Source organism: Coregonus lavaretus, assembly GCF_964263955.1.
Source record: "Coregonus lavaretus genome assembly, chromosome: 12".
Classification (NCBI taxonomy): domain Eukaryota; kingdom Metazoa; phylum Chordata; class Actinopteri; order Salmoniformes; family Salmonidae; genus Coregonus; species Coregonus lavaretus.
The window spans coordinates 48,901,533-48,928,351 of NC_139999.1; the positions used below are offsets into that span (position 1 = coordinate 48,901,533).

The 26,819-nt window shown below is 42.8% G+C and overlaps 2 protein-coding genes across 3 annotated transcripts in view; both read right to left on the reverse strand.

Annotated features, from left to right (window-relative positions):
• The window catches only part of LOC311138873 (uncharacterized protein), a gene marked incomplete at its 5' end in the record, with an annotated part of 18,353 nt that extends 1,881 nt beyond the window's left edge, over positions 1-16,472 (reverse strand). Inside the window, 3 exons of the mRNA XM_084173667.1 lie at positions 14,756-14,896; positions 15,615-15,677; positions 16,445-16,472. Coding sequence (XP_084029793.1) covers positions 14,756-14,896; positions 15,615-15,677; positions 16,445-16,472 — 232 coding nt within the window. The remainder of the gene's footprint in view (positions 1-14,755; positions 14,897-15,614; positions 15,678-16,444) is intronic.
• Positions 16,473-23,349: 6,877 nt separating this feature from the next.
• The window catches only part of LOC311138921 (phosphatidate phosphatase LPIN2-like), a 32,520-nt gene continuing 29,050 nt past the window's right edge, over positions 23,350-26,819 (reverse strand). For both annotated transcript variants that reach the window (XM_084173728.1, XM_084173729.1), the window contains exons 18-19: positions 25,838-25,941; positions 23,350-25,548 (exon numbers count right to left, since the gene is read on the reverse strand). In XM_084173728.1, coding sequence (XP_084029854.1) covers positions 25,401-25,548; positions 25,838-25,941 — 252 coding nt within the window. In that variant the 3' untranslated portion in view covers positions 23,350-25,400. The remainder of the gene's footprint in view (positions 25,549-25,837; positions 25,942-26,819) is intronic.

The following is a 26,819-nucleotide window of genomic DNA, read 5'->3' on the forward strand; positions in this document are numbered from 1 at the left end:
TCTCGATCTCTGAATGCTTGGCTATGAAAAGCCACCTGACATTTACTCCTGAGGTGCTGACCTGTTGAACCATCCATAACTCTTTGGGGTTTTAGGCTGGGTTTCTGTATAAACACTTTGTGACACCTGCTGATGTAAAAAGGGGTTTATCAATAAATGTGATTGATTGAATAGTAATGGCGTCTTTTTGTAGGCACTAACGGAAGGTAACTCCGCCATTGGCTCGTTGGCCAAAGCCTATGGGGAAATGAATTGTGTTTTTGGAGGGTTTTCGGATAAAAGCTGAAAATAAGGTCTGTGGTAATCACAGGCTTAGAAGATCTGATACATTTACTTCTATGAGATAATCATCATCAGCTAACATCACTTTGTGAATTTTGAAGCATTTATGTAATCATAACAAGCACATAAAGGCTCCATAATTCATGAAGGTTAACTGACTAATATTATCTCATAGAACAAAATGTATAAGATCTCCATACTCCTTACTTATCCAACAACCCTCCAGAAACACCATTAATTTACCCCTTAGGAATGGGCAACGAACCAGAGGTAAGTCATTTACGGTTTTAGTACTTCAAGCTGGCGTTTAGACAGACAGCCCAATTCGGATATTGTTATTCACTAATTGGTCTTTTGACCAATCCGATAAACTCTGAAAAATATCTATTGTGATTGGTCAAAAGACCAATTAGTGGAAAAAATATCAGAATTGGGCTGCCTGTCTAAACCCAGCCTATGCAGCATCAATGAACCATGATTTTTTTTTTACTTACCTAAAATCCTGTTGTTTAGTAGTGATGACTGAATTTATAATGCAATATTTGTTTTCTCACACGCAATATGTAGGAACTTTTGGATTGGCAGGTGAGGACCTGTCATGTTCAGAGCACAACCGTAGATGCACATATTTTGAATGACAGCACAAAAATCCCATGTAGATAGTTAGGTCTGAAGGTTAAAATAGTAAAACGCAAACTGTATAAAATTATAGTTGTGTTAAATTAGCCGTAACCTACTTCCACCATGACATGAAAAGTGCCAGCCTGTCCATGATGATAAGAAATATTTGCCTACTTCCTGATATGTTGCAAGTTACCTGGGCGTTCACATGTAGTCATAAAATAGAGTTAGAGAACAGTCATATTCTTTAATACTAAGTAGCCTAAATATAGTGCTCCATCACCATGGGTGAAATGCAACTGGGTCGTTCCACAAATATAAATTAGTACATTTTGGGTAGTGTAACTTGGTAAAAATAATATATATACTAATTATATCATTCTGTCCATACCACATGAAAAAACATTTAAAAAAACATGTTTTCCAATGAATGAACAATGGACAATACAGTATATTGATGGTCACACGACAGTGTGTTCCAGTTTCCGCCAATATCCAGCAACTTAGCACTAGGGTTGAATTGGCGGGAACAACAGGTGTAGACCTTACCGTGAAATGCTTACTTACCAGCCCTTAACCAACAATGCAGTTCAAAAAATAGAGTTAAGAAAACATTTACTAAATAAACTAAAGTAAAACATTTAATAAAAAGTAACACAATAAAAAAACAATAACAAAGCTATATACATGGGTTCGGAGTCAAGGTGTGGGGGTACAGGTTAGTCGAAGCTGTTAAGGAGCCCTTTGGACCTAGACTTGGCGCTCCGGTACCACTTGCCGTGCGGTAGTAGAGAGAACAGTCTATGACTAGGGTGGCTGGAGTCTTTGACAATTTTTTGGGCCTTCCTCTGACACCGCCTAGTATATAGGTCCTGGATGGCAGGAAGCCTGGCCCCAGTGATGTACTGGGCCATACGCACTACCCTATCGATGTGAATGGGGGCGTGTTTGGCCCTCCTTTTCCTGTAGTCCACGATCAGCTCCTTTGTCTTGCTTACGTTGAGGGAGAGGTTGTTGTCCTGGCACCACACTGCCAGGTCTCTGACCTCCTCCCTATAGGCTGTCTCATCGTTGTCGGTGATCAGGCCTACCACTGTTGTGTCGTCAGCAAACTTAATGATGGTGTTGGAGTCGTGCTTGGCCACGCAGTCGTGGGTGAACAGGGAGTCCAGGAGGGGACTAAGCACGCACCCCTGAGGGGCCCCCGTGTTGAGGATCAGCGTGGCAGATGTGTTGTTACCTACCCTTACCGCCTGGGGGTGGCTGTCAGGAAGTCCAGGACCCAGTTGCAGAGGGAGGTGTTTAGTCCCAGGGTCCTTAGCTTAGTGATGAGCTTTGTGGGCACTATGGTGTTGAACGCTAAACTGTAGTCAATGAACAGCATTCTCACATAGGTGTTCCTTTTGTCCAGGTGGGAAACAGCAGTGTGGAGTGCGATTGAGATTGCATCATCTGTGGATCTGTTGGGGCGGTATGCGAATTTGAGTGGGTCTAGGGCAGGGGTGTCAAACTCATTTTAGCTCAGGGGCCACATGGAGGAAAATCTATTCCCAAGTGGGCCGGACCGGTAAAATCATGGTATATACAACTTAAAAACAACAACTTCAGATTGTTTTCTTTGTTTTAATACTATCAACATAAAACATAAAGCTGGAGCCTGAGGACAGTGTGTCCAAAATAGTACAAGCACAACATCACTATTAATCATAAAACACCTCAAGTTTATTTGAAAATTCTAAAGAAAAATAACACAAACACACAATGCCTCAGTGATTCACAGAACTGTTTCACAGATCACAGAACTATATCAGGGGGTCATTTCTCAGGCAGAAATGTAGATACAAATAATGAAATCCTGTTCCCCAAACAAGTGCAAGAACCACAGAGTCAAGAATTGGTTAAATATACAAATAAAATAAAATCAATTAAAAACAATAGCACATCAACATAAAAACATATAAACATAAAGCTGGAGCCTGAGGACAGTGTGTCCAAAAGCACAACATCACTATTAATCATAAAACACCTCAAGTTATTTGAAATTCTGAGGACAAACATCACACAAACACACAATGCCTCAGTGATTCACAGAAGTATATCACAGATCACATAACTATATCAGGGTGTCTCATGCAGCACTTTAAGTGGGGTTGCATAGTTTATTTGACTCCTGATACCTGGCATCTTTTAGCTTTCACCAGCGCATCAATATCAGGCATCACATCCTGAGTGGCAGCCAACTTCAGGATGTGATTCAAGTGCTTGTGCGTGAGCCTTGAGCGCAGCTTTGTTTTATTTATGCTCATTACAGAGAACTTGCTCACAAAGATATGTGGTTCCAAACATGCACAACAGTTTTGCAGCGAGGGCTGTCAAGTTGGGGTAACCTGGCAAGAGATTCTGATAAAATGTGTCCAAGCCAGCTGCAGCAAATTTGCCCTTCAAATCCGAGTCACACTGCAAGTCTATTATTTGAAGTTGGATGCTGACGGGCAGATCAGAGGGATTCACGGTGAATGGCGAACAAAAAAACGTTGAAGTCTTTCTCCAGTTCACCAAAAATCTGAAAGCGTTGCTCAAACTCCCTTAACAGTCCCGTTATTTTATCTTTGAACCGCTTCATGTCTGCCACATGTTGGGTCGCGCACACATTTTTCAGACAGGGGAAGTGAGCTGCATCACCACCGGCGAGTTGCATCTCTCACAATGACAGCTTCAACTTGAAAGAACGTATGCTGTCATAATACTGCGTGGCAACTTTGTTGCGCCCTTGCAGCTGTTTGTTCAAGTTATTCAGGTGCTCTGTAACATCCACCATAAATGCAAGGTCCTGCATCCATTCTGCGGAATGAAATTCTAACACTGGTTTGCCCTTTTCTTCCATGAACTGTTCAATTTCTTCTCGTAAATCAAAGAAACGCCTCAGCACAGCACCTCGGCTTAACCATCTTACCTCAGTGTGGTATGGCAGGCCATAGATGTGGTCTTTCTCTCTGAGAAGGCTGTCAAACTGACGGTGATTCAGGCTTCTGGATCGGATAAAATTAACAGTTTGGATGACCACCTTCATGACGTTATCCATCTTTAATGACTTGCAACACAAAGCCTCCTGGTGCAAAATACAGTGAAAAGTCCAAAAATCACGTCCTCCATTTGCAGATTGCACTTTCTCTCTGAACTTTGTCACAACGCCTGCTTTTTTCCCGATCATTGAGGGCGCACCATCTGTAGCCAGGCTGACAGCGCGGGACCAGTCCACTCCGACCCTGTCCAGCGCGCCGACGAGTGCAGTGAAAATATCAGCTGCTGTCGTTGTATCTGTCATCGGCACCAACTCCACGAACTCCTCGGTGACGGTCAATGTGTCATCAACTCCGCGGATGAAAATGGCCAGTTGTGCAACATCTGTAATGTCCGTGCTTTCATCAATTGCAACCGAAAACGCAATAAATGACTTTACTTTTTGCTTCAACTGGCTGTCCAAATCCACTGAAAGATCGGAAATTCTGTCTGCAACTGTGTTTCTTGTCAGGCTGATATTTGCAAAGGCCTGGTGCTTTTCAGGGCACACAATCTCTGCTGCCTTCATCATGCATGTTTTTACAAATTCACCCTCACTAAATGGTTTTGAAGCCACTGCGATTTCATTAGCAATGAGGTAGCTAGCTTTCACTGCAGCGTCACTGATGTCTCGGCTGTGAGTAAACACAGACTGCTGTTTCTTCAGACCCACCAACAGTTCATTCACCTTCTCTCTTCTCCGCTGTCCTTGAAAGTTGTCATATTTGTCGGCATGAAGACTCACATAGTGGCGACGAAGGTTATATTCTTTCAGCACTGCAACATGCTGTGAACACACCAAACATACAGCTTTCCCATTCAATTCCGTGAATAAATAGAAGGATGACAATTTTTCTTGGAACACTCTGCACTCTGCGTCCACTTTTCTCTTTTTTGACAGAGACATATTGGGGCAATGAGGGTGCCAAATCACATAATGTTAAAAGTAGAAGCCGTAATAAATATCGCGGGCAAAACAAAGTAGCTCATCCGGACTGGCTGCACTTGCTTGACCTATTTGCTCTGCCCCGGTATAAACAGTTTGCTTGCTTAACACAATTGCTATTGCGCCATCCAGTGGACACAATTGGAACAGCAGTTTATTTTATTGAAAAATTGCAGCTCATTTTTATACTTTACAAAATCATCTCGCGGGCCGGATTAAACCCGTTTGCGGGCCTGATCCGGCCCGCGGGCCGGACGTTTGACACCCCTGGTCTAGGGTTTCCGGGATGATGGTGTTGATGTGAGCCATGACCAGCCTAACTGAGCAATCGGGGGAGAATGGCCTTGGTAAGGGAGGTTACCAAGAACCTGATGGTAACTCTGACAGACCTCCAGAAGGACAACCATCTCTGCAGCACTCCACCAATCAGGCCTTTATGGTAGTGGCCAGACGGAAGCCACTCCTCAGTAAAAAGGCACATGACAGCCCGCTTGGAGTTTGCCAAAAGGCACCTAAAGACTCTCAGACCATGAGAAACAAGATTCTCTGGTCTGATGAAAAAAGATTGAACTCTTTGGCCTGAATGCCAAGTGTCACATCTGGAGGAAATTTGGCACCATCCCTACGGTGAAGCATGGGTGGCAGCATCATGCTGTGGAGATGTTTTTCAGCGGCAGGGACTGGGAGACTAGTCAGGATCGAGGGAAAGATGAACGGAGCAAAGTACAGAGAGATCCTTGATGATAACCTGCTCCAGAGCGCTCAGGACCTCAGACTGGGGCAAAGGTTCACCTTAAAACAGGACAACGACCCTAAACACACAGCCAACACAACACAGGAGTGGCTAGGGACAAGTCTCTGAATGTCCTTGAGAGGCCCAGCCAGAGCTCGGACTTGAACCCTATCGAAGATCTCTGGAGAAACCTGAAAATAGCTGTGCATCAACGCTCCCCATCCAACCTGTCAGAGCTTGAGAGGATCTGCAGAGAAGAATGGGAGAAACTCCCCAAATACAGGTGTGCCAAGCTTGTAGTGTCATACCCAAGAAAACTCAAGGCTGTAATCGCTGCCAAAGGTGCTTCAACAAAGTACTGAGTAAAGGGTCTGAATACTTATGTAAATGTCATATTTCCGTTTTTTATAAACTTGCTCAAATTTCTACAAACCTGTTTTTACTTTGTCATTGATGAGGGGAAAAAATAAGAATGTAATCAATTTTAGAATAAGTCTGTAACGTAACAAAATGTGGAAAAAGTCAAAGGGTCTGAATACTTTCCGAATGCACTGTATATAGCCCTATATATAGATGTCCAATCCTACCTCTTTCAGGTAATACATTCAATACCGTATTAGACTCATATTTAGCTAATTAATGATGGGTTATGCATAATAAGCTTCTAACTTATAGCCTCCGTCTCTTGAGCAATACACAAGCACCTGTGCTTGTACGAATGTGTCTCTGCATGGCACTCATTTCTTATACGAATAGACTATTCGAAGAGGGACCCAAGCTATTTTTTGCTGAATGTTAAATACAGCAGCCAATAGAACTCATGGGTAGTTTGAAAGAAGAGCGAATGCGTGATGGCGGTAGGCTATGGCAGTTATTTATTCAGACCCATAACTATTCAATCTTCGTGAAGAGAAGTGAAAGCCTTCTACATCTAATTCTAGTCCTACATTATTCAAGGATGTCAATAGAATGATGAAGATAAGGACAACGGAATGTAACTGTTAAGCGAGGAAGGAATGAAGCAACAGTAGAGAGAGAAAGAGGAGGTAGGCTAATAACATTAGGGGAAATATTATGAAAGGTATACAGTATATGCGTCAGCCTACTAATTATACAAATAGGCCCTATTATATTTCAAAATTAAAATTCGCTAGCCTATTGTCACAAGCTGAGCTTGAACTCCGGTCACAGATGTGGAGAGCTGGGGGTTCTACCCCTTAGCCACAGAGGAGGGGTAGTTGGACCCAAATGAAACACCCAAGGCAATACTCCAGGCAAGTAGATTTAATGCAACAAAACAGGAGGCAAAACAAAATAGCTCCACGAGGGGAGAAAAGCAAACTAAAGACAACTTAGAACAGCTTACTTGAAAAGACACGGTGGGACAAAGCAGGAGACACATAGCCAGGACTCAATAACCAAGTGAGAAACAAGGGGAAAACACACAGCTAAAATACACAAGGGGAAACAAGGCACAGGTGACCTGGATCAAGCTAATTAGGACACACGAGGAAGAACTAAGGCAGAGGGGAACACAGATGACCTCTAGAGGCCCGGAGACAAACAGGAGGCAGGAAGCTGACACACACGAGGAAGAACTAAGGCAGAGGGGAACACAGATGACCTCTAGAGGCCCGGAGACAAACAGGAGGCAGGAAGCTGACACCTATACCTGTAACTTTCCAGGCCGCATGTGCTGCACCAGAATAACATGTTCTCTTCTGCTTTATCATGGTTTGAACGATGTGCGTAATTCCAGTCCATATAGTACAGTATATTGCAATACAGCACAGTAATACAGTTCACACTAAAAAAGATTAGCCTACTGGAGCTAGTTTCATTTATTTACCCAAAAGAGCATATAGCTAGCTACATCTATGGGCTTTCATGTTTTTCTGTCGCGCGTAATGTGCAGTAGCCTATATCATATACAGTATGTATTGGATAATGGCACAATCATTTGGGCTTTTTTGGGCTTGGGCTCATTAAATGTCGTTAATGTAGGGCTCATAAAATGTATTTATACTGAACAAAAATATAAATTCAGATTTTACTGAGTTACAGTTCATATAAGGAAATCAGTCAATTGAAATAAATTCATTAGGCCCTAATATATGATTTTCACATGACTAGGCAGGGGTGCAGCCATGGGTTGGCCTGTGAGGACATAGGACCATCCACTTGGGAACCAGACAGAAATACTCCACAGTTTCATCAGCTGTCCAGGTGACTGGTCTCAGACGATCCTGCAGGTGAAGAAGCCGGATGTGGAGGCCCTGGGCTGGCGTGGTTACACGTGGTCTGCGGTTGTGAGGCTGATTGGACGTACTGCCAAATTATCTAAAACAACATTGGAGGCGACTACGGTAGAGAAATTAACATTACATTCTCTTGCACCAGCTCTGGTGGACATTCCTGCAGTCAGCATGCAAATTGCACGCTCCCTCAAAACTTGAGACATCTGTGGCATTGTGTTGTGTGACAAAACTGCACATTTAGAGAGGCCTTTTATTGTCCACAGCACAAGGTGCACCTGTGTAATGATCATACTGTTTCTTGATATGCCACACCAATCAGGTGGATGGATTATCTTGGCAAAGGACCAATGCTCACCAGCAGGGATGTAAACATAATTTGTGCACAACATTTGAGAGAAATAAACTTTTTGTGCATGTGGAACATTGCTGGGATCTTTTATATGAACTCATGAAAGCAACACTTTATATTGTGTTTATATTTTTGTTCAGTATAATATATGGCTAATCAGGCTCAGGTAGCATCAGGTTTGAATGTTCATGCTGATCAAAGCTTTAAATCAAATCCAGACATATTTATAGTATATGCTTTATAATGCTTTTGAATGACACTTTCGGTTTTGGTGGGAAATACCAGGTTACCTGGGAGAAAAGTGATTGAAGAGGAGTTGGACAACATTCCACAGGCCACAATCAACAGCCCGATCAACTTTATGCGAAGGAGATGTTACGCTTGAGGCAAATGGTGGTCACACACCAGATACTGACTGGTTTTCTGATCCACGCGTCTGTGACCAACAGATGCATATCTGTATTCTGAAATCCATAGATTAGAGCCTAATGAATTCATTTCAATTGACTGATTTCCTTATATGAACTGTAACTCAGTCAAATCTTTGAACAAAAATATAAACGCAAAATGCAACAATTTCAGTGTAATTAGGCCACCTTTTCTCTGCTATTTCCAATGATCCTGTTATTGGTGTGTATTGTAGTGTATAATGCTGTTACAGTTTGTCTGTTCAATCTCTGTTCTCCTCCAGGCTGGGGGGACTAACCAGCTGTGTGACTCCACTCCTTCAGACCCCACTGATCTGCTAGTCACTCTTTCATGTTCTACCTCCATGCCTAAACGGAGTGCTGTGTCTGTCACTAGAACCAAGTAATCTCTTTATTTTGAGTGGAACATCCCCTCAACAACCTGAATGAACTTGTCAAAAATGTAATGCAGACACATTGAATGCAGTGAAGGTATGTAGGAAAACTATTTTTAAGTGGAATATCTATTTAACATAGAAATCACCTCCTTCCTGCCAATGTTGGTTGCAATTATCCGACATAGTGTACGGTACATTGTATAGACCACATGAATGTTAACAATAGTGCATGTTTTCACAAATTGTAATTCACTAATGTAGGATTTTAGTAGTAGAACTATACTTTTAATGTGTAATTAGACAAAGCATTTTATGATGCTTGAAATATGAGTAATCTGCTATGAATTCCTTACTGTAATTGTGAAATAAAGATGTTATCCTAAAAGACTGAATGGACGAATCTGTCTTTCATCTAGATCTTTTAGAACTACCAATTTATTCTTTATCAGACAGCAGGTAACAAAGGTAGCTGAGTTCTAACTAACATGCCTCCAGTGTTTCTAGTTGCATTCCTCCTTATCACCCTTGTATCCTGCATCCCTCCTGCCAAAGATCTGTCATGTAGTGTGACTAAGGCATTCAGATAGTGGAGTTATCCCTTTTCAGCTAGCTATCAGTTGATATTCAAATATTAATAAAATATTGCAAAATATGACCACAATCAAGTTCTTTCCAAATGTTTCTTGAAGTGGGCAGCCTGCTGTATATAATGAGAATTGGGCCATTTTGACCAATTCGCCTCAGATGTTAGGTGTGCTGTCATTATAATATACAGTGGGGAGAACAAGTATTTGATACACTGCCGATTTTGCAGGTTTTCCTACTTACAAAGCATGTAGAGGTCTGTAATTTTTATCATTGGTACACTTCAACTGTGAGAGACGGAATCTAAAACAAAAATCCAGAAAATCACATTGTATGATTTTTAAGTAATTAATTTGCATTTTATTGCATGACATAAGTATTTGATCACCTACCAACCAGTAAGAATTCCGGCTCTCACAGACCTGTTAGTTTTTCTTTAAGAAGCCCTCCTGTTCTCCACTCATTACCTGTATTAACTGCACCTGTTTGAACTCGTTACCTGTATAAAAGACACCTGTCCACACACTCAATCAAACAGACTCCAACCTCTCCACAATGGCCAAGACCAGAGAGCTCTGTAAGGACATCAGGGATACAATTGTAGACCTGCACAAGGCTGGGATGGGCTACAGGACAATAGGCAAGCAGCTTGGTGAGAAGGCAACAACTGTTGGCGCAATTATTAGAAAATGGAAGAAGTTCAAGATGACTGTCAATCATCCTCGGTCTGGGGCTCCATGCAAGATCTCACCTCGTGGGGCATCAATGATCATGAGGAAGGTGAGGGATCAGCCCAGAACTACACGGCAGGACCTGGTCAATGACCTGAAGAGAGCTGGGACCACAGTCTCAAAGAAAACCATTAGTAACACACTACGCCGTCATGGATAAAAATCCTGCAGCGCACGCAAGGTCCCCCTGCTCAAGCCAGCGCATGTCCAGGCCCGTCTGAAGTTTGCCAATGACCATCTGGATGATCCAGAGGAGGAATGGGAGAAGGTCATGTGGTCTGATGAGACAAAAATAGAGCTTTTTGGTCTAAACTCCACTCGCCGTGTTTGGAGGAAGAAGAAGGATGAGTACAACCCCAAGAACACCATCCCAACCGTGAAGCATGGAGGTGGAAACATTATTATTTGGGGATGCTTTTCTGCAAAGGGGACAGGATGACTGCACCGTATTGAGGGGAGGATGGATAGGGCCATGTATCGCGAGATCTTGGCCAACAACCTCCTTCCCTCAGTAAGAGCATTGAAGATGGGTCGTGGCTGGGTCTTCCAGCATGACAACGACCCGAAACACACAGCCAGGGCAACTAAGGAGTGGCTCCGTAAGAAGCATTTCAAGGTCCTGGAGTGGCCTAGCCAGTCTCCAGACCTGAACCAAATAGAAAATCTTTGGAGGGAGCTGAAAGTACGTAATGCCCAGCAACAGCCCCGAAACGGATCTGGAGATCTGGAGAAGGTATGGAGGAGTGGGCCAAAATCCCTGCTGCAGTGTGTGCAAACCTGGTCAAGACCTACAGGAAACCTATGATCTCTGTAATTGCAAACAAAGGTTTCTGTACCAAATATTAAGTTCTGCTTTTCTGATGTATCAAATACTTATGTAATGCAATAAAATGCAAATGAATTACTTAAAAATCATACGTGATTTTCTGGATTTTTGTTTTAGATTCCGTCTCTCACAGTTGAAGTGTACCTATGATAAAAATTACAGACCTCTACATGCTTTGTAAGTAGGAAAACCTGCAAAATCGGCAGTGTATCAAATACTTATTCTCCCCACTGTAGGTATACGCTTAAAAGGGGTTGATTTACAATCTTTGGGGAAGATTGGTATTGGTGAGTCTAACATTAAATCTTAACACTAGCCCTAACCTGAGTTTTGTGTAATTACTCTGTTTCAAGCCATCTGACTATGGGTTTTAGTACCGTAATGTTTCACCAGTGCACCTTCCTACCATCAGGGTGCAGGACACAGTCTTTGCCAGTGAGAACCAAGAGGAGCCTAGCTTTGTTCCTGCCTCCGGAAGGATACTGAGTGAGAAGGGCTGCATTCTGGTCTACTAGGCCCTCTGCACCACCAACTCCCCTGAAGTACTACCACCATATCCTACTCCCAATTCAGTAGTTGTCGTCAGTGAGGTGCATGACTGCAAGTTGTCCTCTGTGACTGGGACTGCATCCTACATGCACCAGGAGCGTTCATTACAGAAACCATTAAATAACCAAAACGGAAGCAAACAGAGAAAAACAAGTTTCTATATTCCCGTTTCGTTCCGCTTGCTTCCGTTTAATAAACGTTTTGCAACAGAATCGGTATAATGAATACGCCCCTGGTTTGCATCCCAATATTGTGTTCATTGTTGCGGCTGCTCTTTAAGAAATGAGAGTTTAAGACCATTAACAATTAGGAGTAAAATTACAATAATGTGTGGGCTACAATGTTATCTGGACTACGGATGCAAGGACAGACGGTTTTAAACACATGGCTCAGTTAGTACAAGCAATACAGACTAATATGACAACAGTATCAATACATTTGGCGCAATTTAATCTGATCCATAAAGTTGTGTGATATCCACTATTGGACTTATCAGCATGCACCAGTGTCAGTCGGCTGTGATTGCAAGATTTATACAGTTAATAACCATATATTGAAAGGTGGAATCTTCTGAGGACCTACCAGTTGACCAGGAGCACCATCCTGTCCTGGTGGACCAAACAAGTCAGTACCCTCTGACCCAATAATGTCAGGACCTGGGGGTCTAGGAGGGCTAGACAGCCCCTCAGTAAAGTAAGTAAGTAGCCTTTCACGAGCCTTGGCTTGTGCGTGCCGAAACAGCATCTCCTTAATGCTGAGTGCCATGCAGAGACACATTGGGTCCCATTTTTACAGTCTTTGGTTAACTCAGACGGGGATCGAACTTCCAACCTTCCAATCTCAGGGGGGACACTTTAACAAGGCAACGAAGTTGGTCACAGACAGCCCCTACCCCCTAAAAACACGAGGACAACTTGATAATTTTACCATTTATTTTGGCCCATTCAACCGCTTGCATTTCCATTGCATATTGTCAGTGTGCTGCTGTAACTTAAAATTAAAGTTTTAACTTTTCTCCTACTGTGATTTCACCTTCAAACAAATTGTTTGAGGGTAATCGCTTAGCGAAACTATCTAAATGCTTTCTAGTTGTAAACATTAGTGGTGGCCAGCCACATAATTTATTTTAGAAGTCTCCCATGCAACTATTCAGTTGTAGTTCCTTGTTGTTCTAGTTTTGATATAACACAGTTATACCAATTAAAGTATAAACCATAATCAAGGGGTATATAGCATTTGAAAATTCAAAAAACGTTGCTGACAGTGGCTTGAACTAGTTGCGTAATAACACAAATTTGGACTGGTGCCCAGATATCACTGATGTTACATGACCAACAAGACTGTCCCCCTCTTCACCTGGGTCCTTACAAAAGTAAGTCTGTATTGCCCTCTTTGTGACTCATGTATAGGGCCCCGTCTTTTGGTTAATCATGTCACACGACCTGGATTTTAACATTTATTTTAAGCCTTTTCCAGAAATGAGAATTAGACCAAAAATGAAAGCAATTGTATGAGGATGGTGCTGGACTATCTGATATAAAAAGAAAGGGGGACAGCTTGATGAAAAAGGTTTAAAAAGGTAGACTCAGAGATATGACGTAGATGCAGAAAGTAAACAGCTGAGTGGGTCAATTTCCGCAACTACTAAGAGCTTTGAAGCGCGAGGCTTAACTTCTCAGTTGTTTTGGTCCCTTAACTACCACGTAACTGCATGAAGCGAACTCGTGCACATGTGCATATAGTGTGTGCGAATGTATGAGAGCGTAGTCTTTTTGGTGTATGAAATGCTGGTTCCCATTTCCCTGCCGTCTCGGCGGGGGGCCAAGATGTTGCTGAAGCTTCCTCAAGACTTTCTGCCCGGTCTTCCAGTTCCTCTGAGGGTAGGTTGCGCAGTTGCCAAGAACTCCTGCAAAGTCTCTCTGTCTTCACGCAATTTTGAAGTCTGCTGTATGATGTTGTCAACCCCTAGCCCAAAGGTGGAACCTGGCATGAAGGTGAGCTCCAATAATGTTTTCTGAACTGGCGGTGGCAGTTTAGATTGTGCCAGCCAGAGATGGGGGTGTGAAGCCTTACCATTGGTACGTGCCATGTCCGTCTGGAGCATAGTGAGCAGCCTTTACACCTCTGTGGCCCTCTTAAGAAGCTCGTCACCACTCACTGGGAGGCGAGGGATCAGCAGGGCGAGGTAGGATTGCAGCATCGTAACCCCTTTACGATGGAGAGGGTCCCGAAAGTGCTTTGCAGCTGTTCATCGCTTACTCTTTCAGGTCCTGGTTTGAGGCGAGGCACCTTGCAAACAATCTCCTTGTCAGGGAGGATCATGGCAGCCACCATGTCATCCATCACCGGATAGTGCTCTAGCCCCAAGGACTCTGCATCCATTAGGAGAGTCCACAGCTGTGACGTTCTGGCTCCGGGACTCTTAGTTGTGAGCCAGGGTTGTCATTTTCTTTTGGGTGTATTTCTATGTGGGATCTAGTTGGTTCATTTCTATGTTTGGGTTTTATGTTGATTAGTCATATGACTCCCAATCGGAGGTAACGAGTGTCAGCTGTCGGCTCGTTATCTCTGATTGGGAGCCATATTTATTCTGTATGTGTTCTTGTGGGCATTGTGGGTTATTGTTCCGTGTTTCAGTCGTTGTACTGTGGACTTCACGAGTCGTCTTTTGTTTTGTATTTCGGTGCTTTTTTCAATTAAAGTCATGTTCGTTCAACGCGCTGCGCTTTGGTCTCCTCCTTTCGACGATCGTGACAACAGCCTGGTCTGGTTGTTGCAGTGGAAGCGCCCTTCAATCTTGCTCCAGTATGATATCAAGGCCGGTAGCCACTCTCGCTAAAAAGCTCTCATGTTGCTTCCGTCACCACCGGGGGTGCCTCCGTAGCGGTGCTCCCAGTTACAGATGGCGCTGTGGACTGGGTCGATCCCTGATGTGCTTGGAACACTGAAGCATTTTCACCAAACACCAAATCTTCTCCAGCGTGGAGAGAGAGTGCGTCGTCGCTGTCACCATCCCCCCGTAAAGCATCCACTTCCTCCCGCAGGCTTTCCGCCTGACGCTTGAGGCGGCTCAACTCCTCAGCCGTACTGAGTTTGGTGGGTGGGGCACCCAAAGCGGCCGAAGAGGGTGCTGCTACGATGACGCACCACCCTAGAGGGGGGAATACGGTCATCAGATGGGGAGGACTGTACTGTGGCCTTCATCCCCTCCAGGCATGCTATGCGCATGATTTCTCCAAACGCGGCACAGGCCAGACAACTATTGGGTTCTCTAACCGCTCTACGTGTGTGATCTAACCGAAGATAGGTCATGCAGGCAGTGTGCATCCATCCCCCATGGGCAGGGGTACCCCGCATCTCTCACAATGAAACACCATAATAGCTATGTAGCTTCTCTGTGAAAGTGAAGCCAACAGTGTAATATTACTATGCGTCTATAGTATACACTGTGCAATACTGTAATAGTCAAAATACTACGGACCTACAGTACCAGCCTTAGTCTCATACACTATCTGAAGGAGAGGAGACATGAACGGGGTGTGAACTACTTGGTCGTGGGGGAGGTACAGAGCACACGAACGCACACACATTTAGCTCAATCTTAGCTTATACGTGTGGGTCGGCTGTAACTCACGCCACGCTTATAGTTTATTCTACTATACGTGGGGGTGTTGGCAGGATGTAAGGAGTGTGCTTAGTCCTGCAGTGGTCTACTCTCGTTAAGCTAGCTACTGCATAGCTCGTTCACTGTGGAACACACAAGAGTCTAGGCAAGATGGCTGCGCCCTGTGAGAGGTAAGCATGGTGCGCCTAGTGACACGTGACTCACTCTCCAGGGAGAATTGCAAGCCCACCGGAGCAAAACATACACAGACTCCCGATCTTGCGGGGGTAGGCGCGGTCCCTGAGGCCGAAGGCTAAATGGGAGGGTTCTGGTGGACAGACAAGACAAAGACAACTAGGACAAACCCTCAGCGCCGCAATACTGGTCGACCAAACCGAGTATTGCCCAGGTTGATACACTGTCACAAATCAATCCAAGGACAAAACCCAAACAAGATGGCACTAGCCAAACCGAGTGGGGGGACAGCAAAGCACCCAGGTGGAGAGGCTAGCTAGCTGCTCTATGCTATTGAATAGCTGCAGATATACTTCTGCGCTTATACACTAACATAGAGCTCTTAACAAGAGAATCCTCTCTGGGAATTTTAGAACTACTTCATATAAGGTCTGTGTTTTGTGTAGGCTTACCCTGGCATGAAAATGTGAGTTTTATTAATATATTCACCTCAATTTACTCTCCAAAATTCTAAATGCTAATTAGCAACAGAGAAGACCTCAGCAAGACAGCAAATTCCTGCAGGAAGCTCCTGCCATCATCTCTAGCCGTCACCGTCAGCTACCGTTCACCAGCGTGATCAGAGACCTGTGTCCAATCCATTAACTTCTCCCATCCCCTTTCTCAGTCTTAGCTAGCCACTGACTACACTTTAGTTATCTACTTAGCAGAGCAGTAGATCAAGAAATAATTTGGTTTTACTTAGCCTAGATAATTGTTTGTACAGTAAGTCGACTTTACTGTCTATTTCAGACCTTATTTATGCTCATCCTTGAGAAATGCCATAAGAGCATTAAAAGGGGAGAAGACCAGTAAGTCTGGCCATGTGAAGAAGTGCAGCTATATTGACGAGCAACTTACCGGTTTGTTCAGTGCCAGCATGAGGCATAAAGTTTATCCTGTGTCGGTGAGTGTAGCTATTAAGTTAAGTTTGAGCATCTTTGCAATACAATGTTCTATTCAGCTATCAACGTTCTACAAGGAAAGAGCCACTTAATCAATTATATAACCATTAACCAGATTACCCCGGATATCAGACTTCGATGAGTGATAACTCAGTTCTAGAATGTTGACATTGAGGAGAATTAATCAAAATCTATTGACATTCAGAATTGACTTTGTTTAGACATCCAGTCTGTATTGTAGTTTCTTGACCAGAGACAAATCTTCAAAAGGCACAGTATTTATTTAATCGGGGTGGTACATGCATTTTTCCCACTACATGACTGATATGTCAAGTGAAACTTTTAATTGATAATTTGGGATTTTATGGAAAAACTGCACTTGCCCTCATGAAAATTAATATATAAAATATTCTACAGCTGTAATGTCATTAATCAAACTTTATTTATACGGCACATTTCTTACAACAAATGCATTTCAAGGTGTTCAAAGTCATGCATTGAAAGGTATGTGGCACTTAACATCCTTCCTCTTGGCCGGTCTCTATAGGTGACCTGGGGAATTCTCTCTACCACATGCAAATGCTCCCGTGGAGTTCATAAGTGTAGCCATGCGGCTGCATTGGCTATTTATGCGGTTCACAATATCAGCTGTACGGATGAGGAATGCGAGTGGAGGAAGTCAGCCATGCCCAACCAGGTGCAGTCAGTGGAGGACCTGTACCCGGCCGAAGACTACAACCCTCTGTCCTGAGAACCCACAGAGGAGGATCTTCAGGAACCGTCTCCGGGCGAAGGTTCAGCGGAATTGCATGGCTCCTTGAACCTGAGCCAGAACAATGGCTACTCTCCCTGTCATCCCTGTCTGTACCGGACCTTGTTAAAAAAAACATTGGCACCATTATGAGGACCCTACACAAACATGACAAACATACCGCCTCCGTGAAGATCATCCTTACTGGCACCAGGTCAGCGCCACATCACTGGAAGGGACACCTGCTTCTTCGTTGTGTGGACCATCAAAGCCTATATAACCATCCCCTTCCAGCGTGACAACCTCTGACTGACTCATATTGCTCCTCCTGTCAGTACCCATTTTCAGGGAAGTCAAAAGGTCCAAAAATATTCCACATACAGTACATTCGGAAAGTATTCAGACCCCTTGCCCTTTTCCACATTTTGTGACGTTACAGCCTTATTCTAAAATGGATTAATTAGTTTTTTCCCCTCATCAATCTACACACAATACCCCATAATGACAAAGCAAAAACTGGTTTTAGACATTTTAGCAAATTTATAAAAAAAAAAAAAAAATCTGAAATATCAATATTCGGACCCTTTACTCAGTACTTTGTTGAAGCACCTTTGGCAGCAATTACAGCCTCGAGTCTTCTTGGGTATGACACTACAAGCTTGGCAAACCTATATTTGGGGAGTTTCTCCCATTCTTCTCTGCAGATCCTCTCAAGCTATGTCAGGTTGGATGGGGAGCATCGCAGCACAGCTATTTTCAGGTCTCTCCAGAGATGTTCAAATCGGGTTCAAGTCCGGGCTCTGGCTAGGCCAATCAAGGAAATTCAGAGACATGTCCCGAAGCCACTCCTGCGTCTTGCTTGTGTGCTTAGGGTCATTGTCCTGTTAGAAGGTGAACCTTTGCCCCAGTCTGATGTCCTGAGCAGGTTTTCATCAAGGATCTCTGTACTTTGCTCCGTTCATCTTTCCCCTCGATCCTGACTAGTCTCCCAGTCCCTGCCACTAAAAAACATCCCCACAGCATGATGCTGCAACCACCATGCTTCACCATAGGGATGGTATTGGCCAGGTGATGAGCAGTGCCTGGTTTCCTCCAGACGTGATGCTTGGCTTTCAGGCCAAAGCGTTCAGTCTTGGTTTCATCAGACCAGAGAATCTTGTTTCTCATGGTCAGAGTCCTTTAGGTGTTTTTTGGCAAACTCCAAACAGGCTGTCATGTGCCTTTTACTGAGGAGTGGCTTCCATCTGGCCACTCTACCATAAAGGCCTGATTGGTGGAGTGCTGCAGAGATGGTTGTCCTTCTGAAGGTTCTCCCATCTCCACAGAGGAACTCTGGAGCTCTGTCTTAGTGACCATCGGATTCTTGGTCACCTCGCTGACCAAGGCCATTCTCCACCGATTGCTCAGTTTGGCCGGGCGGCCAGCTCTAGGAAAAGTCTTGGTGGTTCCAAACTTCTTCCATTTAAAAATGATGGAGGCCACTGTGTTCTTGGGGACCTTCAATGCTGCAGAAATTGTTTGGTACCCTTCCCCAGATCTGTGCCTCGACACAATCCTGTCTCTGAGCTCTACGGACAATTCCTTCGACCACATGGCTTGGTTTTTGCTCTGACATGCACTATCAACTGTGGGACCTTATATAGACAGTTGTGTGCCTTTCCAAATCATGTCCAATCAATTGAATTTACCACAGGTGGACTCCAATGAAGTTGTAGGAACATCTCAAGCATGATAAATGGAAACAGGATTGATATAGAAATTAAAATATATACAGGTTAAAAGTAATTACTAAATGTTCCACCCTTAAATATAGTTGTGAAATGTTCCTGTTTTAAGTATGATTAGTACTGACTAATTCTAGTTATGCTTTCTAGTTATGTGTATGCAAATATGTTATTCATTTTTGGTGGTGTGTGGATAGAATTTACTAATGCCAGGATTTAGTAAAACGAAGCAGAGAGATGCAGTGGAAGGGATACCCCACCCTAAGACGGGGGAACACCAGTTCAGAAGAGATATGGAAGGGCTGACCGCCAGCTTTAAGCTGAATACAGGGGAACTAGAGAGGGCAGTCAGACAGATAGTGTTGAAGGACTGGGCGGCAGTAAGGGGAAACTGGGTTCCCGGAGATAGGAACGCGCCGGTGTTAGAGTGGGAAGAGGGAGGGGCTTATGGAGATAAATTGGCACAACTCTGTGATAATCTGAGAGAATATTATCACAGACATGCCGACTTCTCCAAAGTCCACGAGTGTAAGCAGGGAGAGTGAGACTATTAGTCAATACCTAGAGAGACAGATGTGTTCAATGCAAACAGTGGATTTATTAAACAATAGGTTTATATTTTAATAAATTAATGCAACAGGTTTAAATCAGTAGATTACCGGAAGGTGGTTATGGGTTTATTATTTATAGGTTTAGTGAATTTAATTTTTAAAAAAATTCTCTCTCCTTTATTTCCCAGGACTGAGGAAAATCCCCTACAGTATATGTTAAGGGACAGTAGGAGACAACGTATCATAAAAAAAAAAAAAAATAGATTCCTGGAATCAAATATCACTGCTTACTTATATGAAGTAAGGGATTATATTGACAAATGAGTGAAATATGACATTAAGAAGGAACACTATACGGGGAAACAGATATTTCCTATGTTCTTGATTACATTTTGGCCCTTTGGCAGACGCTCTTATCCGGGGCGACTTACAGTTGGTGAGTGTATATATTTTCATACTGTAAAGAAAGGAACAATCCTACGAGATAATGTCAGGCATAAGGATAAATTATTAAAGTCACTGTTTTGATATGCGGAAATATTGACACATGGGTAAACCAATGTGTCAATAGGGGGGATAGGTTAGATGGTAGAGCTGGTTAGGAAACACTTTGTGGCCTATGGTATAACGAATTACAAAAAACATTTATTTTAAAGTGTTTGGAAGACCAGAACAGGCAGACATAGAACTAGAGAATACACTAGCACAGGGGTGTCAAACGTCCGGCCCGCGGGCCGGATCAGGCCCGCAAACGGGTTTAATCCGGCCCGCGAGATGATAAAAAAAAAATAAAAAAAATAAAAAAATGGTAAAGTATAAAAATGCGCTGCAATTTTTCAATAAAATAAACTGCTGTTCCAATTGCGTCCACTGGATGGCGCAATAGCAATTGTGTTAAGCAAGCAAACTGTTTATACCGGGGCAGAGCAAGTAGGTCAAGCACGTGCAGCCAATTAGCTACTTTGTTTTGCCCGCGATATTTATTACGACTTCTACTTTTAACATTATGTGCTTTGGCACCCTCATTGCCCCAATATGTCTCTGTCAAAAAAGAGAAAAGTGGACGCAGAGTGCAGAGTGTTCCAAGAAAAATGGTCATCCTATTTATTCACGGAATTGAATGGGAAAGCTGTATGTTTGGTGTGTTCAGAGCATGTTGCAGTGCTGAAAGAATATAACCTTTGTCGCCACTATGTGAGTCTTCATGCCGACAAATATGACAACTTTCAAGGACAGCGGAGATGAGAGAAGGTGAATGAACTGTTGGCGGGTCTGAAGAAACAGCAGTCTGTGTTTACTCACAGCCGAGACATCAGTGACGCTGCAGTGAAAGCTAGCTACCTCATTGCTAATGAAATCGCAGTGGCTTCAAAACCATTTAGTGAGGGTGAATTTGTAAAAACATGCATGATGAAGGCAGCGGAGATTGTGTGCCCTGAAAAGCGGCAGGCTTTTGCAAATATCAGCCTGACAAGTAACACAGTTGCAGACAGGATTTCCGATCTTTCAGTGGATTTGGACAGCCAGTTGAAGCAAAAAGTAAAGTCATTTATTGCGTTTTCGGTTGCAATTGATGAAAGCACGGACATTACAGATGTTGCACAACTGGCCATTTTCATCCGCGGAGTTGATGACACATTGACCGTCACCGAGGAGTTCGTGGAGTTGGTGCCGATGACAGATACAACGACAGCAGCTGATATTTTTACCGCACTCGTCGGCGCGCTGGACAGGGTCGGAGTGGACTGGTCCCGCGCTGTCAGCCTGGCTACAGATGGTGCGCCCTCAATGATCGGGAAAAAAGCAGGCGTTGTGACAAAGTTCAGAGAGAAATTGCAATCTGCAAATGGAGGACGTGATTTTTTGACTTTTCACTGTATTTTGCACCAGGAGGCTTTGTGTTGCAAGTCATTAAAGATGGATAACGTCATGAAGGTGGTCATCCAAACTGTTAATTTCATCCGATCCAGAAGCCTGAATCACCGTCAGTTTGACAGCCTTCTCAGAGAGAAAGACCACATCTATGGCCTGCCATACCACACTGAGGTAAGATGGTTAAGCCGAGGTGCTGTGCTGAGGCGTTTCTTTGATTTACGAGAAGAAATTGAACAGTTCATGGAAGAAAAGGGCAAACCAGTGTTAGAATTTCATTCCGCAGAATGGATGCAGGACCTTGCATTTATGGTGGATGTTACAGAGTAACATGAATAACTTGAACAAACAGCTGCAAGGGCGCAACAAAGTTGTCACGCAGTATTATGACAGCATACGTTCTTTCAAGTTGAAGCTGTCATTGTAGGAGACGCAACTTGCCGGTGGTGATGCAGCTCACTTCCCCTGTCTGAAAAATGTGTGCGCGACCCAACATGTGGCAGACATGAAGCGGTTCAAAGATAAAATAACGGGACTGTTACGGGAGTTTGAGCAACGCTTTCAGATTTATATTTATATATTTTTATGTTGATGTGCTATTGTTTTTAATTGATTTTATTTTATTTGTATATTTAACCTATTCTTGACTCTGTGGTTCTTGCACTTGTTTGGGGAACAGGATTTCATTATTTTTATCTACATTTCTGCCTGAGAAATGACACCCTGATATAGTTCTGTGATCTGTGAAACAGGTTTGTTAATCACTGAGGCATTGTGTGTTTGTGTGTTCTTTTTCTTTAGAATTTTCAAATAAACTTGATGTGTTTTATGATTAATAGTGATGTTGTGCTTGTACTATTTTGGACACACTGTCCTCAGGCTCCAGCTTTATGTTGTATGTTGATCATATTAAAACAAAGAAAACAATCTGAAGTTGTTGTTTTTAAGTTATATATACCATGATTTTTCCGGTCCGGCCGACTTGGGAATAGATTTTCCTCCATGTGGCCCCTGAGCTAAAATGAGTTTGACACCCCTGGCCTAGAGGGATGACGTCAACGCTTGCGATAGGATGTGTAGTTCTGTATGATAGCCACATTAACAGAGATTTGCACAGTTATCAAAACGTGACGCCAGGGTAAGCCTACACGAAACACAGACCGTATATGAAGTAGTTCAAAAATCCCTGACGCAAAAATTAATGGTGAAAAAACAATTGGAACCACTTTCAGGTTTTACCGCTAGGTTTTATGGCTATTATGACTCACACTGTGGTACGAAGGTATTCCTAATGTTTTGTACGCTCAGTGTATGACATTACATTTTTTATTTGGAATTGAATGTTATATCTTATGGTGTTCTTATCTATTTACTGCTCTGTACTTTGTCTTGTATTTGCACAATTTATGTGGACCCCAGGAAGAGTAGCTGCTGCATGTGCAGTAGCTAATGGGGATCCTAATAAACTAAACAACTCATCATTTACATGTTCGAGAATGTGCTTACAACTACAGATTATTCTTTCATGTTCACAACTCATTATTTACACACTTGCAAATGATGTTTACAACTACACGTCTATTCTATACGCTAAAATCATTGTCAAAGATTTAACTTCATAAACTACACTCAAATTTCTTCGATTTTTCCAGGACCTAAAAAAATAAAAATAGAACTGAAACCTGTGAATTTCTGACTCAGTTGACAGCCTCATTTATCTGTTTCAATAGTAGGGCTACTATTAGCCTACTTGCACAGTACAGGTTGGGTTGGCCTGACTGTGAAAGACCAATATGGGATTTATCATGTTAGGTCATTCAGAGTACATGTCACTGTTTGTCACAGAATGTTTCACACAGGGCGCGTTTCCTTCACCGGGCGGCAGTAGGCTACTTTTTAAATGATCAGAAATGACAAACAGCAAAGCACATGTTCTAACTCAACTCAGACAAAATAAACATGGTGGGTTTTACACTATTTACTTCATATTAAGATAATTTGATAAAAACATACAGCAACGACAGGGCTTTTCGGGTCCAATGCAAAGTCTCTAGTCTCCACACAGAGCCCATGGTATTACTTTGGATGACATTACACAATATATTTAGAAATATCAATGCATATAAAAGCTTATGAATCATATAAGCAAAAAGGCACCGTGTCAAACCAGACCATGGCCATTTCAATTCCCCAACTGGTTCTATTTACTCAACCCTGGAATGTGTCCGACTCTGAACCACCCGATTTACATATGGCCTAGTATGAAACCATATCAAAACCATATATAGATATCTATCTGGCTCAGCTCGAAACCATGTAGTGTAGTACCTTAAAGGGAGAGGTGTGATCCGAGCCTACTGTTAACTAGTAGTAGCAACACACATTCTGCCCAGATCTCTCCCATAACAAACCTTTGTGGAACTAAAGCTAATGAGGGGCTATAGCATTAGCCCTGACTTTAGAATGAACCCCTAACCTACTCTGCCATTTCCCCTGTCCTGAAACAACCGCAGGCCCTACTCCCTCGTCTCTTGTGTAGATCTGAAACAATAATTTTCCCAGGGGGCAAGAAGCCTGATCCACCATCCTGACTGCTGTGGGGGCAGGGGCTAGGCATTGTTTCTGGTTGGGGCCTGTGTATCCAACTGCTACCAAATCCTTGACGCAAGAGCTCCAAAATACATAGCGAAGTCATCTATAAACTAGATCAAAAAGCTAGCTTCCAGTCAAAAGCAACAGTTCCGAGTCCTTTTGGTCTCAGGCGGGCTTACTCATCACGTTAGGCTACAACTCAGCACATTTTCTCCATTACACGGACTGTATTTTCAAGCTACAATATACTTTTTAGGGTCAACATGCACACACACTTCTGTTGCTTTTTTTGAGTTTTTACACTGATCTAATTTGAGCACTGTAAAAAGAAAAAGGTTTGTCCTTTACTCATCTAATGTAAAACCCTAAGAACGGTTACTTGGTCACGTTGACATTCAATGTTCCACCATCACGTGGGAAGAGTGAAACTGCAGTCTATCATAGTCTATCGACTACTTTTAAAGTAAAGAAAAACAGGGAGGAATTTGGGTGAACTATCCCTTTAAAGTAGCCTACTGAGTAGTCAACATCACTGCAATGCACTACAGCGAGTACAGGCAGAGAGAAAGTTGGACCAGTCCAGATCAGTCCCACTAGAACACAAAGCATAAATACTCAAATTGTTTGGCATTGTTTTTTGGAGGGCTTAGTTAAGCTAAATGCTTACTTACAATGCCTTTTCTACGCTAAGAAGCTGTATTGGTCCATGTTTTGCACACAATTGTACAATGAGCTAATAAATATGTTTTTCAGAACAATATATAGGATGGAACGGTATGCATACATGAAATGAAGTACAAAGTTCAGGCAATATAGTGGAAAATATTTTTTTTTAAACCAACCTAAAACTAAAATAGGGTGTTTTTGTCCAGTTGCGTCTGTACGTTGAGGTAATAATTCATATTGTATACTAGTATGCAGGTATGCTAATAGTGATATAATATGGAAAAACTATTTTTGGAACTCTTGAGCAGCGCAAATGCACCTTGCTCCAGTATCGTTTGGATAATGGCAATATGGCACAGCCAGTGCAGTGACTTTTTGCAATCAATATTCCACAATATCAAATATACGGTGTTGCGTAAAATTAACAGTCATCGGTTCATATTTTGTCTCAGTTTGGCTCTGTGCATGTGTGTCCCAGTAATTTATTTGAAAGCCATACACTTTAGTTTTGTTCTCTATTTCATCAGATGAATGACACAGAATATAAGAATATAGAGTATATTAAATGAGAACCTTTCACATCTAGAATATTCCAGGCAATGAACGCTTAGTAAAACTATTTCTGAATTCAGAAAGGGATCGAAAGTGAGAGAGAGAGAAGGAACGAGAGAGAGAGAGAGCAAAGGGGAGGAAAGAAAGAGTGTGTGCATCCGCGCATCTAGTCCAGAGAGGATTGGTCCAGTTGTATGCGCGTGTCTAGTCCAGAGAGGACAGGTCCAGTGGTGGTAGGGGCTCTCTCCAGTAGGAGAAGTGGCTGTACTCAGGGCAGTGGAAGGAGGATGACGTCCCATCCTTGGAGATCTCAGGGAAGAAGTGCTCCACCAGCTCGCAGAGGTGAGTGTACCTGTGACACACAAAACACACAAGAGCATAATGTGCTGGAGCCATCGCAGCTTTGCAGCTCTATGAATTCAGTTTTACTCATCAGGAGTCAACTGATACTGTATATTCAGCGAATTGGACCTGACATGACAGCATGCTCTAAACCAGAGCATGCAGTTATCATGAGCAATCTTTTTTAAAGAATGTAATTGAATTGGGACTGGAAAACTGTACTGCATGTGTTATCCAAAGTGCACTTATGAGGAGTGGACTGACCACTGTCACTCTTCTCTGTTGGGTAGTACACTTACGATGACTTGTTCCCTTTGGTCTTCTCCTGAATGAGCTCTCCCTTGGGGTTCACAGTGAAGATCCTGGTGTCAGGGACACCCACCTTCTTATAAGCATAGGCATCCTGAAATAACAACAACACTCAAATCAAACTTGATTGAAAATATATTAGAAACACCTCAATCCATCTCCCAGGGAATGGATTTAGAAACACAGGCCAAACACATAGAAAGTGAGTCGGCGGTGTGTGTGTGTGTGTCCGAACTGCCACACAGTAAGCAACAAATATCAACCAGGGCTTGACATTAACTTTTTTTAGACAGAGTTTTTACTTGTCCGAAAGCTCAAGTCACTTTTCCAAAAATAGAAAATGGTCTGTAACACCATTGGCCAAAAAAGTGACTGAAAATTGTATTGTATGTTGAAAGGAACCACTTTACAAAATAAAAATCATCATCATTATTATTGCCATACAAAGAATCAGACAAAAATGTAGGCTACCCTTTTTGCATTCAAGCCTGTCTCAAAATTCCACACCGCCACTTTAAGACAAACTTTTGACAAATGTCTCTCAATTCAGGTTTCAGGAGAGATCTATTGACAGCATGGGAGCCATTTGTCAATTAGGCTATTCTAAGAACATTCTTTAACGTTGTCAAAATTACATGGCCAATATTGAATTGAGGGGAATCCCAGTTTTCCAACAGTGTCAGATGTTTTTCTCAACTCCTGATATTGAGCACTTGAGAGACAGTTTTACAACCGAAGTAGGCTATGTTGCATTGGTTTTATGAATGCACCCGTTCCAATGCGTGTCGGCCATTTGCGGTTATTCACAAGTGCTGGTGAAATGTTTTTAGGGCATAGGACATAACAAATTACATTAATACATGCAAATAGCTAAACAGTTAACTACCTAAATAAATTTGCCAGACTACACGATATGTTTTGAATTGGCTGTCTGTTGTCTATCATGATTTCATAGGCTAACTACTGCAATGT